This window comes from Maniola jurtina, chromosome 26 (assembly GCF_905333055.1).
Source record: "Maniola jurtina chromosome 26, ilManJurt1.1, whole genome shotgun sequence".
NCBI lineage: Eukaryota > Metazoa > Arthropoda > Insecta > Lepidoptera > Nymphalidae > Maniola > Maniola jurtina.
In genome coordinates, this window is record NC_060054.1 from 6,378,445 (window position 1) to 6,402,670 (window position 24,226).

The 24,226-nt window shown below is 44.1% G+C and overlaps 2 protein-coding genes across 2 annotated transcripts in view; both read left to right on the plus strand.

The window, feature by feature from the left end:
• Window positions 1–24,226, plus strand: part of LOC123878311 (zinc finger protein 345-like) — a 349,298-nt gene that overhangs the window by 39,793 nt on the left and 285,279 nt on the right. The gene's annotated exons all lie outside the window — the stretch shown is intronic.
• LOC123878301 (leucine-rich repeat serine/threonine-protein kinase 1) overlaps window positions 1–24,226 on the plus strand; it is a 73,578-nt gene that overhangs the window by 25,450 nt on the left and 23,902 nt on the right. Inside the window, exons 19-39 of the mRNA XM_045925446.1 lie at window positions 793–883; window positions 1,227–1,388; window positions 1,893–1,994; window positions 2,138–2,279; window positions 2,924–3,126; window positions 3,398–3,472; window positions 4,375–4,520; window positions 5,234–5,341; window positions 6,047–6,116; window positions 6,773–6,889; window positions 7,310–7,388; window positions 7,791–7,915; window positions 8,138–8,225; window positions 8,739–8,861; window positions 9,617–9,798; window positions 10,115–10,223; window positions 11,087–11,259; window positions 11,862–12,052; window positions 12,974–13,103; window positions 13,843–13,942; window positions 23,271–23,431. Coding sequence (XP_045781402.1) covers window positions 793–883; window positions 1,227–1,388; window positions 1,893–1,994; window positions 2,138–2,279; window positions 2,924–3,126; window positions 3,398–3,472; window positions 4,375–4,520; window positions 5,234–5,341; window positions 6,047–6,116; window positions 6,773–6,889; window positions 7,310–7,388; window positions 7,791–7,915; window positions 8,138–8,225; window positions 8,739–8,861; window positions 9,617–9,798; window positions 10,115–10,223; window positions 11,087–11,259; window positions 11,862–12,052; window positions 12,974–13,103; window positions 13,843–13,942; window positions 23,271–23,431 — 2,677 coding nt within the window. The remainder of the gene's footprint in view (window positions 1–792; window positions 884–1,226; window positions 1,389–1,892; window positions 1,995–2,137; window positions 2,280–2,923; window positions 3,127–3,397; window positions 3,473–4,374; window positions 4,521–5,233; window positions 5,342–6,046; window positions 6,117–6,772; window positions 6,890–7,309; window positions 7,389–7,790; window positions 7,916–8,137; window positions 8,226–8,738; window positions 8,862–9,616; window positions 9,799–10,114; window positions 10,224–11,086; window positions 11,260–11,861; window positions 12,053–12,973; window positions 13,104–13,842; window positions 13,943–23,270; window positions 23,432–24,226) is intronic.

A 24,226-nucleotide genomic window follows, 5' to 3' on the forward strand; every position in this document is an offset into this window, starting at 1 on the left:
CTCCACTATCGTAGGAGCCTCCTCAGTTATGCGCTATATGTATGATCACACTAATATTATAAAGGCGAAAGTTTGTGTCTGTTAGTGTGTGTGTATGTGTGTATGTTTGTAACTCGTTCACGCAAAAACTACTAGAAGAATTTGGCTGAAATTTGAAATGGATATAGATAATATCCTGGAATGGCACATAGGCTACTTTTTATCCCGGAAAATCAAAGAGAAATCCCCTGGGATTTCGTTAAACCTAAATTCACGCGTTCGAAGTCGCGGGCATCGGTTAGTAATAACTATTTTCTCACTCACATACACACAGACAACAAAGTGATCCTATTAGGGTTCCGTTTTTCCTTTTGAGGTACAGAACCCTAAAAATGATAGAACATGCAAAATACAAATAATATATTTCAATTAATATGTTGGTATATGCGAGCCAAAATAATAAAATTTGTCCGATCGGGAATTGTAGTAAATTAGATAGGGAGTCCTTTGTATGAAAACTTAACTGGCTCACACCCGTATCCACACACGTTACTGTGAGGTCTCATAGTGCGCTCGAACGCACAGTATAGTTTCCACCAATCAGATGACTGTATTACGTCAATTTACAATGATCTGATTGGTGGAACCTACACTATCGTTCGAGCGAACTGTGAGACCTCATAGTAATGATTGTGAATACGGCCGTTAGTGTATTTGCCTAAAATAGACTATGAACTCATGTAATATATTAAGCTGTATGTTTTCCTAAATTAAAAAAAAAAAATTAAAAAAAAAAATGTTTGTTCCCCGCAGGTCGATGTCGTTCGTGACGTCATACCCCACCAGTCTCCGGCAGCTGGATCTGAGTCACAACGAGATCACCTGCTGGCCCAGCTTGCCGCAGGTTTGTTACACTTTTTACTATCTTTTTGGGTTCCGTAGTGCCTTCCCGTTTATTCCGGAAAATCAAAGAGTTCCCACGGGATTCCTAAAGACCCATCGATTTGTATGAGCTAGCTTGCGTCCAGGTAATTGACATAGGCAACTTTTTATCCCCGAAAATCAAACATTTCCCACGGGATCTATAAAAACCGAAATCCACGCGGACGAAGTCGCGAGCATCCTCTAGTACATAATATATTTAGTAATAAATTGAATTTTAGTGTTTGTGGTTATTGAAGTCGGTTTTTATTTATTTTTTTGAATTTTTTTGCAGTCGGGTAAAAAATCAATTTTTGTCTCCACAGGTAGAAAACTTCGGATCGTCGGAAGGGGATCCCCTAGCCTGTTATTGTCCGAGCAAATGCTCGCGGTCTCGGCCGCGATCCACGGGTTCCGTACGTTCTCAGTTGTTGAGCGCGGCCTGTCCTGCTAGGCGACATTTGCGATTGGAAGGACTACGCACTTTGGTGAGTCTCTTTCTATCATTGCTGTTTCTCTATCTCTCTCTCCTTCTCTCTCTATGCAACTTGCTATTTATTGATTTTGAACCGACTTCCAAAAAGGAGATGATTCTCAATTCGGCCCGTTTTTTTAGCACAAGTAAAGGAAAAAATCCGAAAACCCTTAAGCACTTTAAAAACCAAATATGGTTATGGCAATAACCTAACCAAAAAATTTAAAATGTATTCATGAAAAAAATAATTTTTAAATAGGTAACATTAACTTGCAGTGTTCTACATACAAGTGTTCGGTAGTACATTTCAATATTTTTTCGTGATGTGACCACAAATTCACGACCAAATATCATGATTCTTGATCAACGGGAAGTACCCTATAGGTTTTCTTGACAGACACGACAGATGGACAGACAGACAGCAGAGTGACATTAATAGGTCTTCATTTTTAGCCTTTGCATACGGAACCCTAAAAACAGACTGAAATAGAGAGTGAACTGGCTCTTTTTGTTTCAGATTCTAGCCAACAACATGCTGACGCGAATACAACTCACTACGGACGACGATGGTCTCGTACCAGCTAGCGAGATTCCTGCTGATGACAATGATGATGAGTGGGTAAGACGAACAGATGCACCATGTATAATAAAAACGCTAATTCTTAGCTAGTTCAGGTTACATCCTGTATTTTACAAGCTGTCAAATAAATTATATTATTAAATTATTAAATGTATCTGCAATGGTCATATCCTTTGTTACAGAGCAGCCGAGGGTCGCTGAAAGCGCGTCTGCTGTTCCCTTTGCTATCCATGTTGGACGTGTCCAGCAACCTGCTGAAGGCAGTTCCCCCGGCGCTGCATCTGCTGGCCAACTTATCCGTGCTCAACCTCAGCGGTAACAAGGGTGAGTGACCTTTAACTTCGGTGAGAACAAGGGTGAGTGACCTTTAACTTCAGTGAGAACAAGGGTGAGTGACCTACAACCTCAGCGAGAACAAGGGTGAGTGACCTCTAACCTCAGTGAGAACAAGAGTGATCTTTCACCCTGAGCGGTAAAAAGCATGAGAGATCCATCAATCGCGACGGAAATAGGGATAAGTGACTTATCAACGTTGACGAAAACAAGGGTGAGTGATCCTTAACCTCAGCGAAAACAAGAGTGAGTGACGTTTCACCCCGAGCAGTTACAAGGATGAATGATCTATCAACCGCGGTGGGAGCAGAGGTGAGTGACTTATCATCCTTAACGGGAACAAGGATGAGAGACTTTTCGACCTCAAAGACAACAGAGTGGCCTTTCAACCTGAGCGATAAGATGAGTGATCAATGAACCACGGAAAAAAGGGTTGAGTGACCTTTCGAATCTTTTTAAGTGAACGGTCGAACGTTGCACTGTAGACTACGTGGTCAAGTGAGAGGTCACACACACATGGGACATCCGATTTCTTACCAAACCTAAATATATAAGCGTGAACTAACTTACTACTAGCTCCATCTAGTATAACTGAGTTATTAAAATTTAATTGATCATTTTAATTTTTATTGTAGACATAACAGACCTCCCTCCTCAAATGGGCCTCCTCACACGCCTCTGGAACCTCAACACAGTGGGGTGTTCCCTCCAAGAGCCCCTACGTTCGGTAGTGCGTGGTGGGCGCTGCCGCAGCGTCGACGTGGTTGGCTACCTTCGTTCCGTCCTTCAGGAGGCGAAACCGTATACTAGGATGAAGCTTATGGTGGTTGGCGTGCAGGTATTTTGAATTTCGAATGAAAAATCTTTTAAGCGTAATTTAGTTCTGTATAGCGCCATCTATGGTAACAAAAGTAAACTACGAGTACTTATGTTTAGCGAAGTATTGCTTGAATTCGAATTCCGTTGAAGTTCGTCGAATGTAGACGAAGTTCGACTGCATACAGGTGACGATGCCTTACGGATAGAAGAATGGTGAAGGAGAAACCAGGTTAAAAAGTTCTTAACAATGTTAATTCATGTCATAATATTCCTATTTCTATTAATTTTAGGGCATCGGCAAAACTAGTCTATTGGAGTGTTTAAGACAAGAATCCGCCATACAACATCGAAGAAAGCCGACTGAGGTAAGAAAACCCAAAAAGTTCTAAGGCTCTCTCTTTCTTTCTCTCTCTCCTCTCGCTCTCTCTTTCTCTTTCTCTCGCTCACAGAAAAGAAAAACCAAAACACCTCAAGATCTAAAGCAGGCAAGCAAGTGGATATAATCTCAAACCATCATATTTATTTTGATTTAATTTTTTCGATTAAAGACGTTTGACTTTGATTTCTTAGAGAGGTTGAATAATAATATAAAACCTTAACCTCTTTAAATCAGTAAGGCGCCATATTAAAAATCGATGAAATTATTGATTTACAATCTATTTTTGTACCACTAAAGTATACATTTGAACTAATAATTCATATAATTTTCGGAAAATAAAGATTTTCCTCAATTTTTGAAAGAAGTACATATGAGATTTAGGCAAATTCGGAACATCTTCTTTTGATTTGTATAAGAAACTACGGTCGAGAAACCAATATGATTAAATATCAATAGTTTTAAACAAAACCTTGCTTTATATCTAAAACTAAGATTTAAAGGGTTGAGGAAAGCAAACGAAAATATTGAAGGAAACCACCGCCAAGAAATCAAGATGGTGAATAGCAATAGTATAAATAAATAAATAAAAGTTTATTTAGCTCAATCACAAAAAAAAAAACAAGAATAAGAATTAAGATACATTTAAACTTAAATATTAATTAAACTTAAAACTAGAGAATACTAAAACTATTATTGTGTCTGTGAGCTAAAAGGGCTCTGCCTCAGCAAGATGCTGCAGTATTTGACTACTGCAGCGCTGATTTTCAGGCAGAGCCCTGGTGTCACGACCTGACAACGAAACAGTGCATCTGCATATTAGATTAAATAACAGAGATAAAAAGCAAAAAAAAAAAAGAATTAGGTATAAGCAAAGTCTATTTCTCTTAGCACTGGGCAAAACGCATGGGCAACAAGTCCTCGCGCCGCGGAGTTTCAACAGTGGGCGTGGACATCGGCGCGTGGGTCTACGAGCCGCAACGCTCCGCTCGCGGCCCGGTCACCTTCCGGACATGGGACTTCGGCGGACAACAGGAGTGAGTATCCTTTCTTAGGGTACCCGTCCACTAAAGTGGAACGGAGCGGAGATGTGTTGCAAACTACGAATAACGATATCTAAAGAAATGTAATTTTCATACAATGACTTTGGAACCTTAGGGTCATGAGACCGGCCTGCCCGCGAAATTCAAATTTAATTTGGTTTTTCGCAATTTGTAAATTAATACTACAACGTAGGCTTATGGTTATTTTATTTGCGACAATGGCAGTATCATCTTCACAGGTTTATATAAAAATCTTTACTTGAAAGAGTCCAGTTTAAGAAATAAATTAAAGTATCGACTAATTTGTGAGAATAGTCGATACTTTAATTTATTTCTGGACGTACTGGAGTAATATTCCCGCTGTCCCCGGTGACGGCACAACGACTAACGGGTACAACGGGACTACACTCGGTTTACGTTACGCACATATGCGGTAACGCTTAAGGTGCCCACGCACTCGAACTGAACTGCAGCTGAACTGCGCGTCGCGTGAGCGCCCCGCACGATATTCTCTCCAGCCGCGACGCGCGTACGTCACTACCGCGCGGCGCGGCTGGAGAGAATATCGTGCAGGCCACTGACGCGACGCGCAGTTCAGCTGCAGTTCAGTTCGAATGCATGGGCACCTTTATCCGTATACTAAAGGCTGAACGGTCATCGTCAAATAGAACTTCTCTACTCTTCTAGGTATTATTATTATGTTGCAGGTACTATTCAACCCACCAGTACTTCCTCTCCAAGCGATCTTTGTATCTAGTTGTATGGAAGGTCTCAGATGGCAGGAAGGGCCTCGCGGCGGCTTTGCAATGGTTGAGGTGAACATTTTTTGTTTCTATAGGGTTGCTTGCGTACGTTTAATTTTTTTTCACGTACGTTCAAGTTATAGAGGTTCTATACCTCAAAAGGAAAAGCGGAACCCTTATAGGATCACTTGGTTATCTGTCTGTCTGTCCGTCCGTCCGTCCGTCCGTCTATCGTGTCTGTCAAGAAAACCTATAGGGTACTTCCCGTTGACCTAGAATCATGAAATTTGGCAGGTAGGTAGGTCTTATAGCACAAGCAAAGGAATAAATCCGAAAACCGTATGGTAACCATACGGTTTTCGGATCACAGAAAAAAATATTAAAATGTGTTTAAATTTTCAAAGTAAGATAACTATACTAAGTGGGGTATCATATGAAAGGGATACATTACAATTCTAAAACAGAATTTTATTTATTTTTATGCATAATAGTTTTTGATTTATCGTGCAAAATGTCGGAAAAAATACCCGAGTACGGAACCCTCGGTGCGCGAGTCTGACTCGAACTTGGCCGGTTTTTTTTTTATTCAGATACAAGTTAGCCCTTGACTGCAATCTCACTTGGAGGTAAATAATAAGGCAGTTTAAGATGGAGGCATTCTATTCTGGAAGAGGTATGTTATACCTTTTGATGTACGGAACTCTAAAAAAAATAAAACTGGCCTTAATCGAAATTAAAGAGTTTGGTTTGACCAAGACATGTTTTGGTTCCGCTCAGGTCGATACAAGCGCGCGCCCCGGGCTCGCCCGTCATCATGGTGGCCACACACTACGATCAGGTTGCTCATGTAAGTATCTGAATGTATTTTACTAGCGACCCGCCCCGGCTTTGCATGAGTGCAATGTAAATACTAATGTGGCGTCAATTTTTAATTAAATTAAATCCATACTAATATTATAAATGCGAAAGTGTGTCTGTCTGTCTGTCTGCTATCTTTTCACGGCCCAACAGTTAAACCGATTCTGACGAAATTTTGTACAGGGTTAGCTTATATCCCGCACTGGAAAGCGCAGCGTTTGATGTTTATTTCATCATTATCATCATCATCATCATCCTTTGGACGACCACTGTTGGACATAGGCCTCCCCTAAAGAGCGCCACCACACCCGGTCCTCAGTCTTCTTCATCCAGCCACTTCCCGCCAGCCGCTTTATATCGTCAGTCTATCGTGCTGGAGGGCGTCCCACATTACGCTTGCTTATAGTCTCCACTCAAGGACTTTCCGGCTTTAACGGCTATCGCCTCTACGACAGGCATGGCCTGCCCACTGCCACTTCAGCTTGCTAATAGTTTAGGCTATGTCAGTGACATTGGTTCTCTTGCGGATCTCCTCATTTCGGATCTCATCCCTCAGGGGAACTCCTAACATAGCCCTCTCCATAGCTCGCTAAGCAACATTTTTTTTTTGGAATTTGATATTTACTTATTTATGTTTTTTTCCAGAGTACAGTGTGCTCTAGTGAGAGCCCGGTGGCGTTGCAGCGGTTGATACGAGGCGCTGTAATGGCGGCTCCAGACGCGGACAAGCTAGGCTTGCCTCGTGTGTTGGACTCCATCGAGGTATGTGGTTCCATTTCGATATCTCCGGTTCCAAACTGTTCAGGAACAGATCGGCGACGGGAATCCGCTGTGTTTGTGCCGTCTGCCCCAGAAAGGGGAGAGTGACTGATAGGGAGTCAAGAAGGCGCCCCGGGAAAGGAAGTACCGAACGGGCGCCCTCCCGCGTTTCGGCCTACAACGAGTTTCGGTAACCGCGAGGTTGGTGGGGCCATGGGTGGTTGGCGGGTTGTTCAGGAACAGATTCTTATGAAATAATTCATAAAATAAATGGCTAGTAATATTCTTACTTTGTGAGGAAACCTGCGTGCCTGAGAGTTCTCCATGTTATCAAAGGTGTGTGAAGTCTGTCAATCCGCACTTGGCCGGTTTTTTCAACAATACTAAGAATACTATGTATATCAATCATAACTTGTTTCACAGGTATCGTGCAGTACTCGGCACAACATCAAACTTCTGGCTGACATCATTTACTCAGTTGCCTTCAGTGTCAAACCACCTGGTAAATACTTGAATTTTTTCATAATACCAAACTCACAATACCAAAATTACTATTATGTGTTCTGTGACAAATACCGATGTCACTCAATGAAATAAAGAATATGAATTCTGCCGATCCACACTTGGACAGCGTGGTAGACTCTGGCCAAAATCATTCTCATTTTGAGAGACCCATACGTGCTTGATACATGATACCGCTGTGAAAACTGTAAAGTAGAGTATTACCGCACTTGTGAGATAAAAATATTACTGCAAAGTTGCTACAGAGACGCGTATACATTGAAAATTAAAATTCTAGGTGTTTTTTAAAAATCCTCACCTGTGATTCGCGTATTAAATCTTGCGTATAGACTGTAATTTTCTTCTTTGCGCACTTGGAAGATAAAACACTTTTTTGGTGCAGGCAGCAAGGAGCCATTGCTAGAGCAGCGCGTGCCGGCGACATATCTGGCGCTGGAGGAATGCGTGCACAGCCTGGCGGCAGAGCTAAAGGAGCCCGTGTTGAGGCACGACCAATATAGACGCTTGGTGAGACATTTAGAAGTTTTCCCTTCCACTTTTAATATGAACACCTTCAAGTCAAGAGTGAATAGGTAACTTCAAGGCAAGCGCGCTCCATCTTAGGCTGCATCATCACTTGCTAGCAGGTCTGATTGCCGCCAAGCGCTGGTCTATAAATAAATAAAAATAGACTGTAATATTTTACTTTGCTCACTTGTCCCAAAAATAACTATTTGTTATTCATTTCAGGTGACACAATACATGCAACAGAGGAATCTTCGTATGTTTCGAGACGCGGCCGAGCTGCACCAGGCGACCATGTTTTTACACGAAAATGGTAAAAAACTGTTTAACCTAGCTATGTATGTATATACTTTGTTGTAAACACAAATGACAGTTTCTAAAAAAGAAAACTTAAAATGTGGGTACAAAAAGGCGGTCTTATCGCTAAGTAGCGATCTCTTCCAGACAACCTTCACGCTAGGGAGAAAACGAACAAATGTACATAATAAACCTAAATACTAATAGCTAAATAATCTAAACCATATTATAAAAATTATAAATCGGTTCAGTACCTAGTTTCAGAGATTTCTTCTTACAAACAAACTAACAAACTTAACCTCTTTATATAGACCTCTTTGTATAGTGTAAGTCACACTAATATTATATTGGCGAAAGTTTGTGTGTATGTTTGTGGCTCTTTCACTTTTTTTTGGTCTTTATAATATTAGTGTAATAAAATCCCGAATTTACCATGCCGGAAATCGGACCTGGGTCCTCCCAAAAACAAGACACCGCTTATCACTGCGTTAGGAAGGTTACCAAGAGAGTAATGTACTGTTTCTTTCAGGAGTGCTCCTCCATTATGATGACGCGACGCTCAAAGAGTTATACTTCCTTCGACCGCAGTGGCTGTGTGACGTGCTGGCTCACGTCGTCACTGTTAGGGAGATTAACCCCTTCGCCAACAACGGTAAATATCGTTATACATTTTGAGAAAAGACTCGCCGAAAGTATGACTTGGGCATGAGACGGGTCTGCCCGCGAAATTCAAATTTAATTTGGTTTTTCGCAATTTGTAAACTAACACGACAAAGTAGGCTTATTTTAACTTAAATTTTAGCGCACATTATAGCGCACTTAAATTGCGCCAATGGCAGTGTCATCCTCACAGGTTTATATAAAAATCTTTATTTGAAAGGGTCCAGTTTAAGAAATAAGTTCTAGTATCGAATATATAGAGCTAATTTCTTATACTGGAATAATTATTATAGATATTATCGTCGTAAGGTCGATACTAGAGCTAATTTCTAGTATCGACTAGAGCTAATTTCTTAAACAGTCCCCTTTGATATAAAGATTTTTATATAAACCTGTGAGGCTGATACTGCCATTGTCGCAATTAAAATACCATAAGCCTACTTTGTCGTATTAGTTTACAAATTGCGAAAAATCAAATTAAATTTGAATTTCGCGGGCAGACCCGTCTCATGCCCATTAAGGTGTCGTTGGCGTTATCTCGACATATGACGTCAGAAAAAAATATTGCTCTAAGTCCCAGCCCTTTTGAGCTTCGATTTTCAAATACTTGACGCCCGTTTTTGCGTCGCCAGTATTGCCGGTGTGTAGGAAGAGTCTCTTGGCGATTCTTATTATTTACATTTTTTTTTAAACTATATTATGGTTTTAGGTTCTAGTCTTTTAAGTATCGATTTTTTTCTGGTCCAGGTATAATGAAGGTGGATGACTTGGCGCACGTGTTCAAGGCGTCCCCCGTGCTGGGGGGTGGAGAAGAGGCGAGGTCTCTGGGCGTGTCCTTGCTCAACAAGTTCGAGCTTGCTCTGTGCTGGGACGCCAGGTCGCTGCTCGTGCCGCCATTGTTGCCGGATATGGAGCCTAAACAACCGCAGGTAAGGGGCTTATATTTTAGGGGATCTGTACGTCCGAATTCTTTTCTATTTTTAGAGGGGTTACACACTCATTCAATCCGAGTCCGTGAAAATACCGATGTAAATAACTCGGACGGAACTCGGTTTTATTTTAATTCATTATAGGCAACTTTGTCTGTGGTGCCAGATTCCATCCGAGGCACTGACTCTGTTAACATCCAAGCGTTTTCCTGAAATTCAAAAGCGCCTTTTACAATACACTTGGCGCCATCTGTTATCGGCAGGCGACAACTTGCGTTTTTGGTATCTGTTGTGTTAAAGTAGTAATATTTGACAGTTGGCGCTGAAGTCCCGTGCGTGGCCGGGGACTCCCCGCAGAAGCGCCCCGGGCACTTTGTCCATGGTACCCGATTCCATCCGGGGAACCGACTCTCCTTTATTAATACGTAAGTGCTATTTACTTAGTCTGCCAATCCACAATTGGTCAGCGTGAGGAGACCTGCATGGCTGAGTTCTCCATAATGTTCTCAAAGAAGTGTGAAGTCTGCCAATCCGCACTTGGCCACCGTGGTTGACTATGGCCAAAACCTTCTCATACTGAGAAGAGCCCGTGCTCAGTAGTGAGCTGGCGATGGGTTAATGACAATGATGATTTACTAGGGATGGCGACATCTCAATTTTCATGTAACCGTGTTATCGTGTAGAAAAACATCCTGAGGAAACATGCATGCCTGACATTTTGCTATAATTTTCTCAAAGCTATAAAGTCTGTCGAACTTGGCCAGCGTGGTGAACTATAAAATCACACTATCACACTAATATTATAAAAGCGAAAGTTTGTATGTGTGTGTGTGTGTGTGTGTGTGTGTGTGTGAGTGTGTGTGTGTATGTGTACGTTTGTTACTCCTTCAAGGTGCTGAGACGATCTCATCGCGGACAGACAACATCAAACAAGTCTGCTGTGTTCTGTTCCTTTCAAAAGAATATCGCACATTAGACTAACATTATAAAGGCGAAAGTTTGTATGTGTGTGTGTGTGTGTGTGTGTGTGTGTGTTTGTTACTCCTTCACGCAAAAACTACTGGACGGATTGGGCTGAAATTTAGAATGGAGATAGGTTATACTCTGGATTAGCACATAGGCTACTTTTTATACCGGAAAATCAAAGAGTTCCCACGGGATTTTTAAAAACTTTAATCCACGCGGATGAAGTCGCGGGCATCATCTAGTAATCAATAAAGCCTTTTCATTCCGAGTACCCGTATTGGACCTGTGACGAATTGAGATGATGTTGTGTAACTATTTGCAGAAGAATCTTCAGGCGGTATAGCAGTTTCATCTCGCGCTAGCGGGCGCAGCATCCGACGTCTCTTGCTGCTGTCTTACGTGCCCCGCGGCTTCTGGGCGCGGCTCTGCGCGAGGGTACTGGCCGACCCCGCGTTGGCTCTGCACTGCCCCAGCCTATATACTGCGCCCAGAGAGGTAAGACGTAGTGGTATACCGTGAAGTTATCTATAATGACTTTAATATTAAAAAAAAACTGGCCAAGTGCGTCAGACGCTAGTGCGCAGTCAGTGCGCACCGAGGGTTCCCTTACTGGGGTATTTTTTCCGACATTATGCACAATAAATTAAAAACTATTAGGCATAAAATATATAGAAATCTGTTTTAGAATGTACAGGTAAAGCCCTTTCATATGATACCCCACTTGGTATAGTTATCTTACTTTGAAATTGAAACACATTTTTTTTTGTGATCTATAAATTCATGGTTTTCGGATTTTTCCCTTTACTTGTGCGATAAGACCTACCTACCTGCCAAATTTCATGATTCTAGGTCAACGGGAAGTACCCTATTGGTTTTCTTGACAGACACGACAGACAGACAACAAAATGATCATATAAGGGTTCCCTTTTTTTATGTACCTACGGAACCGTGATAATAGTGAAGTTCAGATTTTTTACTCAGCAACACCACATACAAGGGGACAGCGTAACACTTCACAAGATGGCGGCGTTAGTTCCGATTTTGGCCACGCGTCAAAAGATCCTTGTCGCACTGAACTAATAATTCTTTATTCCCAGATGGAAATAGACGACAATGTCATCAAAGCTCTCGACTTGAACTGGTGCTGGAAACTCTGGAAGACCGGTCTGAAGCTAGTGTGCGGCTCCCTGACTCTGCTCGCGTTGCGGGAGCTACCCCCACGGTATGACCCATTGCTGGGCGCTGTGGGCGATGAGGACGAGCCAGATGAGCTATACCACTCTATACGGTAAGTGATATTCTACAGCACATCACATTATACTACTCTACAGTACAGTAGTTTTTTGTATAAATTTATATTTTAACGTAAAAAATAAATCTTTTTCTGTAACAAGCATGAATATTGTTGCAATAATAATGTTCATATAAGTGGGTATTATAGAAAGCTTATAATAAAGTGTCAGTTCCCATCATGTACTCGTTTGATTCACAACAAATACTATGATATACGAATCACATCACACTTATATCACACTAATATTATAAAGGCGAAAGTTTGTATGTGTGTGTGTGTGTGTGTGTGTGTGTGTGTGTGTGTGTATGTTTGTTACTCCTTCACGCAAAAACTACTGGACGGATTGGGACGGATGGGCTGGATTGAAAATTTTGGAATGGAGATAGATAATATCCTGGATTAGCACATAGGCTACTTTTTATCCCGGAAAACCAAAGAGTTCCCACGGGATTTCGAAAAACCTAAATCCACGCGGACAAAGTCGCGGGCGTCAGCTAGTATAACCATATTTGACACCTCTCCACTACACACATCACACTGCACTACTTTACACACTAAACTACACCCTGATTGATCCCTTCCGGAATCAGTTTTCTCTTCCACTTCCTGCGACTCCTGCAAACTTGTTTGATGTCATTTGACCACCTGCGCCATTCTGGTGCAACGTCGTCTCAGCACCTTGGAACCCTAACATTTGTCGGTTTTCCGAACTATGTGCCCTGCCCATTGCCACTCAAGCTTCGCAATCCATTGAGCTATGTCGGTTACTCTGGTTCTCCTACGTATCTCCTCATTTCTGATTTGATCACGTAGAGTAACTCCAAGCTCTCTGCATCGCTCGCTGAGTGATTCTGAACTTTCTGCCCATCGCCGGCTGTCAGGTGGGCAGAAACTTGTAGTTCCTTTGTTATGCAGGTTTCGCGTCCGGCAGGAAGGGGTGTGGAGTGAGCTGGACGTGCAGTGCTCGGCGTGCGTGGAGATCGTGCTGCCAGCCGAGGTGTGCATCGTGAGGCGAGAGGACGGGCTGCCCATCGCCGGCTGTCAGGTGGGCAGAAACTGTCAGCTGAAGAGGTTTCTCCCTCAAAAGGAAAAACTGGTCAAGTGCGAGTTGGACTCACGCACCGAGGGTTCCGTACTCGGGTATTTTTTCCAACATTTTGCTCGATAAATCAAAAACTTTAATACATAAAAATAAATGAAAATCTGTTTTAGGTCACATGTAGATTGTAGGTAAAGCCCTTTCATATGATACCCCACTTGGTATAGTTATCTTACTTTAAAAATTGAAACACATTTTAATATTTTTTTTTAATGATGTAACCACAAATTCACGTTTTTCAGATTTATTCCTGTACTTGTGCTACCTACCTGCCTACCAAATTTCATCATTCTAGGTCAACGGGAAGTACCCTATAGGTTTCTTGACAGACACGACGGACGGACGGACGGACGGACGATCCTATAAGGGCTCCGTTTTTCCTTTTGAGCTACGGAACCCTAAAAAGGGAAGCCTAATAGGATTACTTAGTAATCTATCGTGCCTGTGTGTGTAAGACAATGGGAATGACAACCTATAGGGTACTTCCCGTTGATCTAGAATCATGAATGTACCCTAAAGGTTTGACGGGTCTTGACAGACAGCCAAGTGATCCTATAAGCCTTCCTTTCTTCTCTGGAGATTTGGAACGCTAAAAAAAAAATACGCGTTGAATTGAGAACCTTCTCCTTTCTTGAAGTTGGTAAAAAAGACCACTAAAGTGAGAATCTTTTTTTCTATTCTACAGAGCATCAGTTTGGAGCCGAACCCGGAAGTGCTGACGAAGGTTCTGGCACTGGTTTCCGACCACGTGGACTTACTGCTCGAGGATTGGTACCCATCGCTTGGTAAGTAACAACACTATTTGAACTAGCGATGAGCGATTGTTACAAGAAATCGAATGAATGTAACAGTTGAACAATCGTATAAAAATCGACAATCGATTGTACAATTTTTTGACTGTTCGATCCATTCGATTGTTGAGTCTATAAATGCGGAGCGTACGAACTGGAATGATAAATCGAAAATGCACCATACAAAGGACTATGGGCGGAATGGTCCCCACCTATCAACAAGAATGAAATGTAGCGCAATTGATAGATCTAGGCAAGATGATATTTTTTTACTATGGCGACGATGCCCAAATGCATGGGGTTCTCATGGTATCTTACGTTTAAAAAAATATTTCGTTGACGTATTATTGATGACTAATTCCAAAATACTCACTCATTTATCTATTTATTGCACAGCGGCGGGCGGAGCATGCACCTAAAGATAACCAGCTACAAAATAACCCCCTCCCCCCGCTCACCAACCCACGCTCTTGCGCAGGCAGGTAGTCGCGCGAACCTTCGTCACAGTCAGTTGACAGTTCGCTGCAGTGTACGTTTTTTTTTTCCGGTATGTGAGCTCGCGCGCCCGCAAGGGCGCGGGAGAGGCACGTCCGAGGCAATGGCCTCCTGCATGCGGGATCTTCCGCCTGGCGTGACTACGCCAGGGTCCTTGGGTTGGCCCATGGGCCTACGGGCTTTCCTCCTCAGTGAGGAAGAGAGAGTTGAGAGCGGTCCTCACGCCGTCGTGATCCGACCTAGCCGGGTGGAACCCGCTTGTGGGAAGCCCAGCTGGGTGGTCGACGTGTGCGGAGGACGCGCTCCGAGGCATCTATGTGGCGCGGTTCTCTACTTCCTCCTGTCTGGCGTCCTTGGTAGGCTGGGCCTCACCGGAAAAGGCGGCGAGTCGTCGCAGTCCCTCCAGGATGCGCAGGAGTGGGTCTTCCCCGCCATTTTTAATGGCGTGGAAAACGTCTTCTAGTGTCTCAAACGCCACGGCTTTGATGGCCGCGACGCTTGGTTCGGCGGTCCTTTTGGGCTGGGGCGGGATCCCCTCGGCAGGTCTGGGTTTCTGCGCAGGCGGCGGCGAGGGTGCGCGGGTTGGCGATGTCGCCTTCCTGCGGCGACGACCTCTCCTCTTCCTGGCAGGAGCTCTCTCCGTGGCCTCTCGTGGCTTCGGGTCGTTTGCAGGCGTCCGTACCCTGGAGCCGGTGGTCTCGGTGCGCGGCGGCGGTCTTGGGACTGTGGCCGCGACGGTGCCCGCGCGTCTGTTCCGTGCCTCCTTGCGGAACACGGGACAGCCCACGTGGTTTGCGGGGTGGCTACCTCCGCAGTTGGCGCAGGTCGCTGGGTCTTCCCGTGGTCTAGGGCAGTCCCGTGCGCTGTGCTCCTGTGAGCAGATCACACAGGCCTGGCGCCTGTGGCAGTGCGTTGAGGCATGGCGGAAACCCTGGCATCTGTGGCACTGAGCGGGACCCTTCTTCCCTCTCCATGCCTCTATGCGGACTCCCCCCATGCAGAGCAGCTCGGTGACTTCGTACACTGCTGGAATCGTGTGTGGGGTGCGGCGGAGCATGGCGAAGAAGAGGCAACCTGGTCTGCCCTTCCTCGCCCTGATCTGGCGCACGTACTCCGGCTCGAACCCCAGCTGGCGGAGTTCGTCTTCTATTTCTGCCGGCTCGGTGTTGAAAGGAAGGCCGCGGATTGCGACCTTCAGACTCCTCTCAGCCGGCAGTGAGTAGGAGAACCAGGACACGCCCTCCGTCTTCTCCAGGGCGGTGAGATATCGCTGGACGAGGCGGAATTCCTGGTCCTCCTGAGGCGTGAATCGGATGCCCTTTCCGTAAGGGCGAGCTGCTGGGTTTCTACCCAACTGGAGCTTAATCTGCTTGATGTGGTGCGTCCAGTTGGGCAGATTTTCCACGATGAGTGGCGGGTAGCGTAGCTTCTTCGTTTTGGGAGCTGGGCCGCTCGGTGGCGCGCCGCCGGAAGGGGCGGCGGCGGCGGGCTTCGGCGGTGGCGTTGCTCTCGCGCGGTCGGCGTAGGAGCGTGGGGCCGGCGTCGGAGCTCGGGTCGCTCCGGTGTCGTCCGTCCCTGAAGCTTCGGCTGTGCGTCGGGGCATCTCGTGGCGGGAGGGAGGGGTCGTCTTCGCAACCCGTTTCGCCTCAGCGGGCGCGTCCTCCTCGGAGTCGGTGCGCTGCCTCCGGCTGGGGAGCGCACGGCGATCTGGGCCTTCCAGGGCCAGGATGGCGGCGTAGTAGGCGTCATCCTGCCGAAGTGTAGGCTGGACCGTTGTCTCGCTGTCCGCCACACTGTCGTCGTCGAGCAAGGGCATCGACAGCGGGCGCGGCGCGGCGGTTAACGCGGCGGGCGCGGGTGCGGCGCGCGAGACGTGCGGGGCCGGTGGCGCGGCGTACGGCGCGAGAGCGCGCGTGACGGAGCCATACGGGGCTACAACGTCTGGCGCACTCGCGGGTGCGGCGCGTGATGCGGGTGCGGCGCGTGGTGCGGGCGCGGCTGGAGGCGCGGCGTACGGCGCGAGGTCGCGCGTGACGGAGCCGGTCGGGGCTGCGACGTCGAGCGCACTCGCGGGTGCGGCGCGCGATCGCGGATCGCGAGCATGTCGTTGGTGGCGGCCCTGAAAAGGGCCTTTGGAGGTGGATGGACGGTTGTCCATCCTCGCGCGGCTCTAGCGGCGCGTGGGAGCAGTCGTCACGCCACCCAATCGATCACCGGCTGGTGAGATCGGGCATCTCCGGGGTTCGGGCTTCTCCTCCGCGCAGACAGAGCGCACGGGCGAAAACTGCTGGAACTTTTTCTCAAAAAAAGTCTTCAGTTTTCTTGCGGAGCGTAGTGGGGTGCGTGCGCAGTGGACGACTGTAGCCAATCCGTACGTTTTTGTCATCAGTGTTTGCTTTAAATAACTACAACCCCTGCTTGTTTACTGGACTGATTGATAGCTTTTCTATTGACCCTGTCACTGCATTGTTGCACGATTAAGGACTTTGTGATAACTGGATTGGATACTGTGCATTATGGAAACAGGACAGGCCGGCCGTGTATAATGTGTCCGCGATCTGTCTTGCGACAAAGGCGGCACATTCTACAAGCTACCTATATTTCACAAAATACGCCGATACAGGTAACTAACATCTTTTTTATACAATATTCTCATTTTTTATGACGTGTAATAACAGTAGTTAATACATAACGCGTCACATTTATTTCACAAATACTTGTGCTCTACGAGATTTGACCCCGCGACCCTTGCTTCAGAAGGCAGATTCTAATACTCCCCGAGTTTTCTTATTTTTGCAGGTTGTATTTGTACAAGTATTTATTGTACATATATTTAATGTACGACTGATGTTGCTGGATATATAGTAGCGCCGTGTTCTCTACCAGGGTAGTAATAAAAACAAAAGAAATGAACACTAAAAAAAATATATATTATAATTCACTATTTAAAGTTACAATTTCTTTGGAAACAACAACACGCTACAAGAGGCTAGGGGCAACTAACCAAACTCGCTACGGCTCACACGGCGTAGCTCGAAAATGCCTATTTACTAGTGCCTCTACATCACACCACCCCAAATTTTTATCTTAATAAAAATTAAACAAATACAAATTTCCGCAACCTTAATTTTATTTCACAATATTCGTTCTTTAGTTTTCGACAACCCTAGCAATGTTTCCGATCCGCTTACCCAACAAATCATAATTTAAACACGTCACCCAGTTAAAGTGTTCCTTTGATTCGATGCATGGTACATCTCTTAACACATCATACTTGAGATTGTTACTACAACTTGAGCGGGTGGCGACGGATTCGCTGTGGCAAGACCACGTTCAATTGTTGCTATGCCCCCGCCATCCAGCCTACGTTGCACTCAACGCTTCGAATGTTTGTTACATTACATTTTACATTTACACACTATCCAATAAACTATAACAATCGTCAACCACTCTAACACTCTCAATAATAAGGTTTAGTTATGTCTTCTAATAAAAAATAATATATGCGGATCGGGGCCATTTTACAATACTTATTTCATAATACTCGTTTGCTTAATTGCTAGTTACTATTCGAATTATTCTACTGATACCTAACGGGCGTTTTGCTGACTCTCCCACTCCGAGTAGTACGGATTGTATGAGTCGGCAAAACGTCATCGTCGCTAAATCTACATTTTTTCTTACATGTCGTTTCAACCAGCGTTTGTCGTGGATTTTTGATATCCAGGACAAAAGCCGGTTTCAACCTGTCAATTGAAATTAGTGCTTGTCTATTGGGTAACTGTACTAAGTATGCTTTTTCCAACCGCTTTATGACGTCATAGGGACCGTCATACGGTGGTTGCAGACACTTACGCATTACATCGTTTCTAACAAAAACTTTTTTACAGTCTTTTAAGGCAGGGTGCACAAAAATAGTTCGAGAGTCTCTCTGTGTCTCAGGTTTCGGTCTTAAATTACTAATTACCTGTTTCAACTGCTTTAGGTACTCCTCACCGTCCGTTATCTTACTATCCGATGGTTCGAAAAATTCTCCAGGGAGCCTCAGAGTTCGCCCGAAGGTTAATTCCGCGGCACTTACCCCTGTGTCACTGCGTGGTGCTGCACGCAGTCCCATCATAATGGTGTGCATTTCTTCAACCCACGATCTATTGTCCTTTAATCTCGCCATTAAGGCGGCCTTAAAACTACGATGCCATCGTTCGATCATGCCATTACTTTGTGGATGGTACGGTGTCGTCCTAAACTTATGAACCCCTAAATATTTCATTAACTGTCTAAAGAGACTGCTTTCAAATTGCTTTCCTTGATCTGAGCTCAAATTAATAAAACACCCATGTCTAGTAATCCATCCTTCATACACGAGTTTGGCTACTGTCTTCGCACAAATATCTTTAATTGGAAATGCTTCCGGCCAACCTGTTTCCCTATCGATCATTGTAAGACAATACCTGTACCCTTCTTCTGAAATAGTGAATGGACCTGTAATGTCAATGTGTAAATGACACATTCTATCTACTTTTGCAAATTGCCCTAAAGGTGACATAGTGTGTCTGTGAACCTTTGCTTTTTGACACTCTATGCACGACCTAGCCCAAATACCTATATCTTTATTCATCCCAGGCCAAAAATAATTATTAGTTACCATTTTCCTTGTTGTTCTAATGCCAGGATGGCTGATGTTATGTATTGCTTCGTATGCGATACGCCTAAACTGTTTTGGTAAGTAAGGTCTAGCCTTATCGCCTCGCAAGTTACAAACAATCGGCTTATTTACACTCGGCAAGTCTATTTTTATTAGTCTCGTATTACCGTTTCTTGTTCCTAACAATTCTGTGAGCTCTGTGTCGTTCGCTTGCGCAATAGCCACTTCTGTGAAGTCAAGTACAGACGGGCACGAAATTGTTTCAACGCGCGATAACGCGTCCGCGGGCGCGTTCTCTTCGCCTTTTGTATAGCGTATATCCGTCGTGAACTCACTAATAAATAATAACTGACGGGTCCTTCGCGGCGTTTCTTTACTACCACCTAGCTTTTTAAACGCAAACGTTAACGGCTTATGATCTGTATACAAAATGAGATCTCTACCTTCGAACATGTTCCTAAAATATTGCACTGACAAATAAAGCGAAAGTAACTCCCTGTCGTAGGTACTGTACTTTTGTTGCGTGTCAGTCAATTTTTTCGAAAAATAACCTAACGGAACCCATTCGTTATTTACTCTTTGTTGCAATGTGCCTCCAACACAATTATTTGACGCGTCTGCCATTATAGCAAGCACTTGACCTGAAATCGGATAGGCTAACAAAGCAGCGTTCTGTAAATTCAACTTGCATTGTTCGAACGCTTGAACGGCACTTTCTGTCCACACTATACTACTTTTGTCACGTTTCTTTGCTCCGTGAAGATAGTTATTTAATTCTGCTTGATATTCGGCTGCCTGACGCAAATGACTTCTATAGAAATTTACCATGCCTAGAAATCTACGAAGTTCCTCTACCGTTTTCGGTCTGGGAAAGTCTACAATGGCTTGGACCTTGCTTGGCAACGGCCTTAAGCCACTGGCTGACACCTCATGACCCAAAAACTCAACTTTATCTTGTGAAAACGCACACTTTGCTAAATTAATAGTTAACCCAACTTGTTGTAGTCTTTCAAAAACGGCCTCTAAATGTTTTTCGTGGAGCGAACTATTTTCGCTAGCTATTATTAAATCATCTAAGTATGAAAAAACAAATTCTGCTTTATAATTCGCACAATCCGGGTTATTTTGTTGAAAATTTGCCTCTAAATTCTGTAAGACATAATTATTCATGAAACGTTGAAACGTCTGTGCTGCGTTTCTTAAACCGAAAGACATACATGGCCATTCAAACAAACCAAAAGGTGTAATGATAGCTGTTTTCTCCACGTCATCCTCTGCTATCGGAATAAAATGATACGCTCGGTTAATATCAATCCTGCTAAATACTTTCTTATCGGCTAAAATAAACGTAAAATCCTTTATGTGAGGAATTGGGTATCTATCAGGCTTCGTAATTGCATTCAGCGCTCTATAGTCTCCACACGGCCTTATATTACCATCTTTTTTAGGTACAACGTGTAGAGGACTCGCCCACGCACTCTTTGACGGGCGGCAAATACCCATTTCCTGCATAAGGCGAAATTCTTCTCTTACCTTTTTAAATCGGTCCGGCGGCAGTGGCCTTGGGCGCGCATGCACCGGAGGACCTGAAGTCTCGATGTGGTGTCTTACGCTGTGACGTGGTGGTTCTTTGAACGTCGCTGGCATTGTCAATTCTGGGAACCTACTTAGGAGAGAATAACATGGATGCGACTCGGCTATAGTAAATATAGATGAATGCTCCGAGTTTACTATAGTGGAAATTACATACATGTTAGTCTTTTGATCTAACAATCGTCTGTTTCTTAAGTCTACTAACAAATTATACTTAGCTAAAAAATCCGCTCCTAAAATGGGTTGTTTAACGTCGGCAATTACAAAAGTCCACTTAAACGCACGACGCAATCTTAAATTTAACACTAGAGTCTTTGTTCCGAAAGTCTGTATTTCACTACCATTCGCGGCATAAAGTTTGTATTTATTATTCATTGCACTGTCACACACTGATTTATAACTTTTAGGCAACACTGAAATGTTCGCACCTGTGTCTATTAAATAGCGTATGCCATTGTCCTTATCCGTAATACATAAACGGTGGTTCCCTAATTCGACGCAGGTACCCACCGGTTCCACCTGCATCTTTACTAGTTTTCCTGCTTCGTATTCCAGGTGCACGGCTGTTCGCAGCGATTAGCTCTCTGCCTATATTTAAAATGATGCACGCAGAGCCAGTCCGGGCTATCCGGGGTACGTCTGGACCTGTTTTCCTCTCGTCCTCGGGAACGCGAACGACCACGGAACCTTCCGCGACCTCGCCTGCCTCGCCAACTGTCTCTGGACCTGTCCAGCTGGTCCAACCTTGCATGTATCCTGGCTATTTCAGCTGCCATTGACGAAGTTCCGGGTACCGCCTCCTTTGCTGCCACTTCTGCTACTGGTTGGGACTTCATAGTTTCCATTACTTTGTCAGCAATCACGGCTAGTCTATCTAGATCTTTGGCTTCTGTCGCAGCCAGAACGCCTCGTGCTGCTGCTGGTAGCAGGTTCTGCCATAAAACGCTTAGGGTCTCATTATTAATTTTACCCCTGGCCAGATCCTGCATCTTTCGGAGGAGGTGGCTGGGTTTCTGATCACTCAGTTCCATCTCCCCGATGAGCTTCTGTATTTGGTGGTTCTCCGACTCTTCATATATGTTCAGCAACCTTTCTTTAAGTACCTCGTACTTACGCTCCTCCGGAGGATTGATGAGGATGTCCGTCACCTGTTGAATGACATCCTTACCCAGCTTGGATACCACTATGTTATACTTGGATGCATCTCCTTGTTTTTGTGGTGCCAGTATTGCCTCCAGCTGGATAAACCAGACCCTAGGTTGGTCGGTCCAAAACTCCGGGATCTTCGACGTGATAGATATCGACGCTAGATGCGTGTCTTCATCCATCACTACTGTCGTAGGTTGCGCCATTTTTAAAGTTTTTTAGTTTTTCACTTCCTTGCACGTGTTAACTTGAGTTGCCCTAGCTTACGTTACGTTACTATTTTAATAAAATTAACACGCGCTACCCTGGTAGTTCAAAGTCGGGGTCACCAATGTACAAGTATTTATTGTACATATATTTAATGTACGACTGATGTTGCTGGATATATAGTAGCGCCGTGTTCTCTACCAGGGTAGTAATAAAAACAAAAATGAACACTAAAAAAAATATATATTATAATTCACTATTTAAAGTTACAATTTCTTTGGAAACAACAACACGCTACAAGAGGCTAGGGGCAACTAACCAAACTCGCTACGGCTCACACGGCGTAGCTCGAAAATGCCTATTTACTAGTGCCTCTACATATTCAATAACACGATGGCAGTGTGCCATAGATGCTGGTAAAGAGCTAGCAAAGTTACGCGACAAGGTCGCATCGGAAACGCAGACTATGACGTCCTAGGTCCAGAAATTCAAAGAAACGCGGATGATATCAATCTACAAATTGATGTTGATGATCAAGATCAGGTGATTTTTTTCTGTTATATGATTTTTGTACAATAAAATATAGAAAAAATAACAAAAATAAATCAATTTCAAACAAAAAGTTTTTTTTATTTATTTTAAGAACCCCATCGATTTTGAAGCTGAAACCAACTATTTACGTCTATTTGAATCCAAATGAACATATTAACATAAATCCGGTGACTGTTGGAGGGTGGGGACGGGGTCCATACAAAATTGCCCATGGTCCTTTCGCAGAATTATAGCAAACTAGCCGATGCCCGCGACTTCGCCCGCGTGGATTTCGGTTTTTCAAAATCCCGTGGGAGCTCTTTGTTTTTCCGGGATAAAAAGTAACTTATGTGCTAATCTAATATTATCTATCTCCATTCCAAATTTCAGCCAAATCCATCTAGTAGTTTTTGCGTGAAGGAGTAACAAACATACACACACACACACACACATACAAACTTTCGCCTTTATAATATTAGTGTGATGTGATTCGTATATCATAGTATTTGTTGTGAATCAAACGAATACATGATGGGAACTGACACTTTATTATAAGCTTTCTATAATACCACGTACAAACTTTCGCCTTTATAATATTAGTGTGATCAAGCTTTTGGTTCCTTGTACATCACGGACTTCCGCAAAGTAACGCCTGTTTCTATACAACATTTCACAGGTGTTTAATTTTTTTTTGTATTTGCCCAGGTACACGATTCGTCCACACTTCAGAAGGGAGATGTCTCATAACCAGAGTGGCGCCTTGCCCCGCGTGTCTAAGAGACTTCCAGTCCAACGCTGATCATCAGCACAATGATCACGGCGATCACAATCACCATCAAAACGATCACGACAAACATCTTGCGCAGGTTACTAGTATTTTTTAACATCACACTAATATTATAAAGGAGAAAGTTTGTATGTGTGTGTGTGTGTGTGTGTGTGTGTGTGTGTGTGTGTGTGTGTGTGTGTGTGTGTATGTTACTCCTTCACGCAAAAACTACTGGACGGATTGGGCTGAAATTTAGAATGGAGATAGATTATACCATGGATTAGCACATAGGCTACTTTTTATCCCGGAAAATCAAAGAGTTCCCACGGGAATTTTAAAAACCTACATCTACGCGAACGAAGTCGCGGGCATCAACTAGTTGAAAATAAAAATGATCCGGTTCGAAGGGCCATATCTCTTAAAACGACTAGAACGCATACATGAAGATGGATGATTCATGCCCAGAGTGGTTTCATTCCTGCGTGTCTAAGAGACTTCCAATCCAACGCTGATCATCAGCACAATGATCACGGCGATCACAATCACCATCAAAACGATCACGACAAACATCTTGCACAGGTTAGTAGATTGAAAAAGAAGGATCCGGTGCGAAGGACCATATCTCTTAAAACGACTAGAACGCATACATGAAGATGGATGATTCATGCCCAGAGTGGTTCCATATCCTGCGTGTCTAAGAGACTTCCAGTCCAACGCTGATCATCAGCACAATGATCACGGCGATCACAATCACCATCAAAACGATCACGACAAACATCTTGCGCAGGTTAGTAGATTGAAAAAGAAGGATCCGGTGCGAAGGACCATATCTCTTAAAACAACTAGAACACATATATCAAAGTGGATGATTCATGACAGACAGACAGACAGA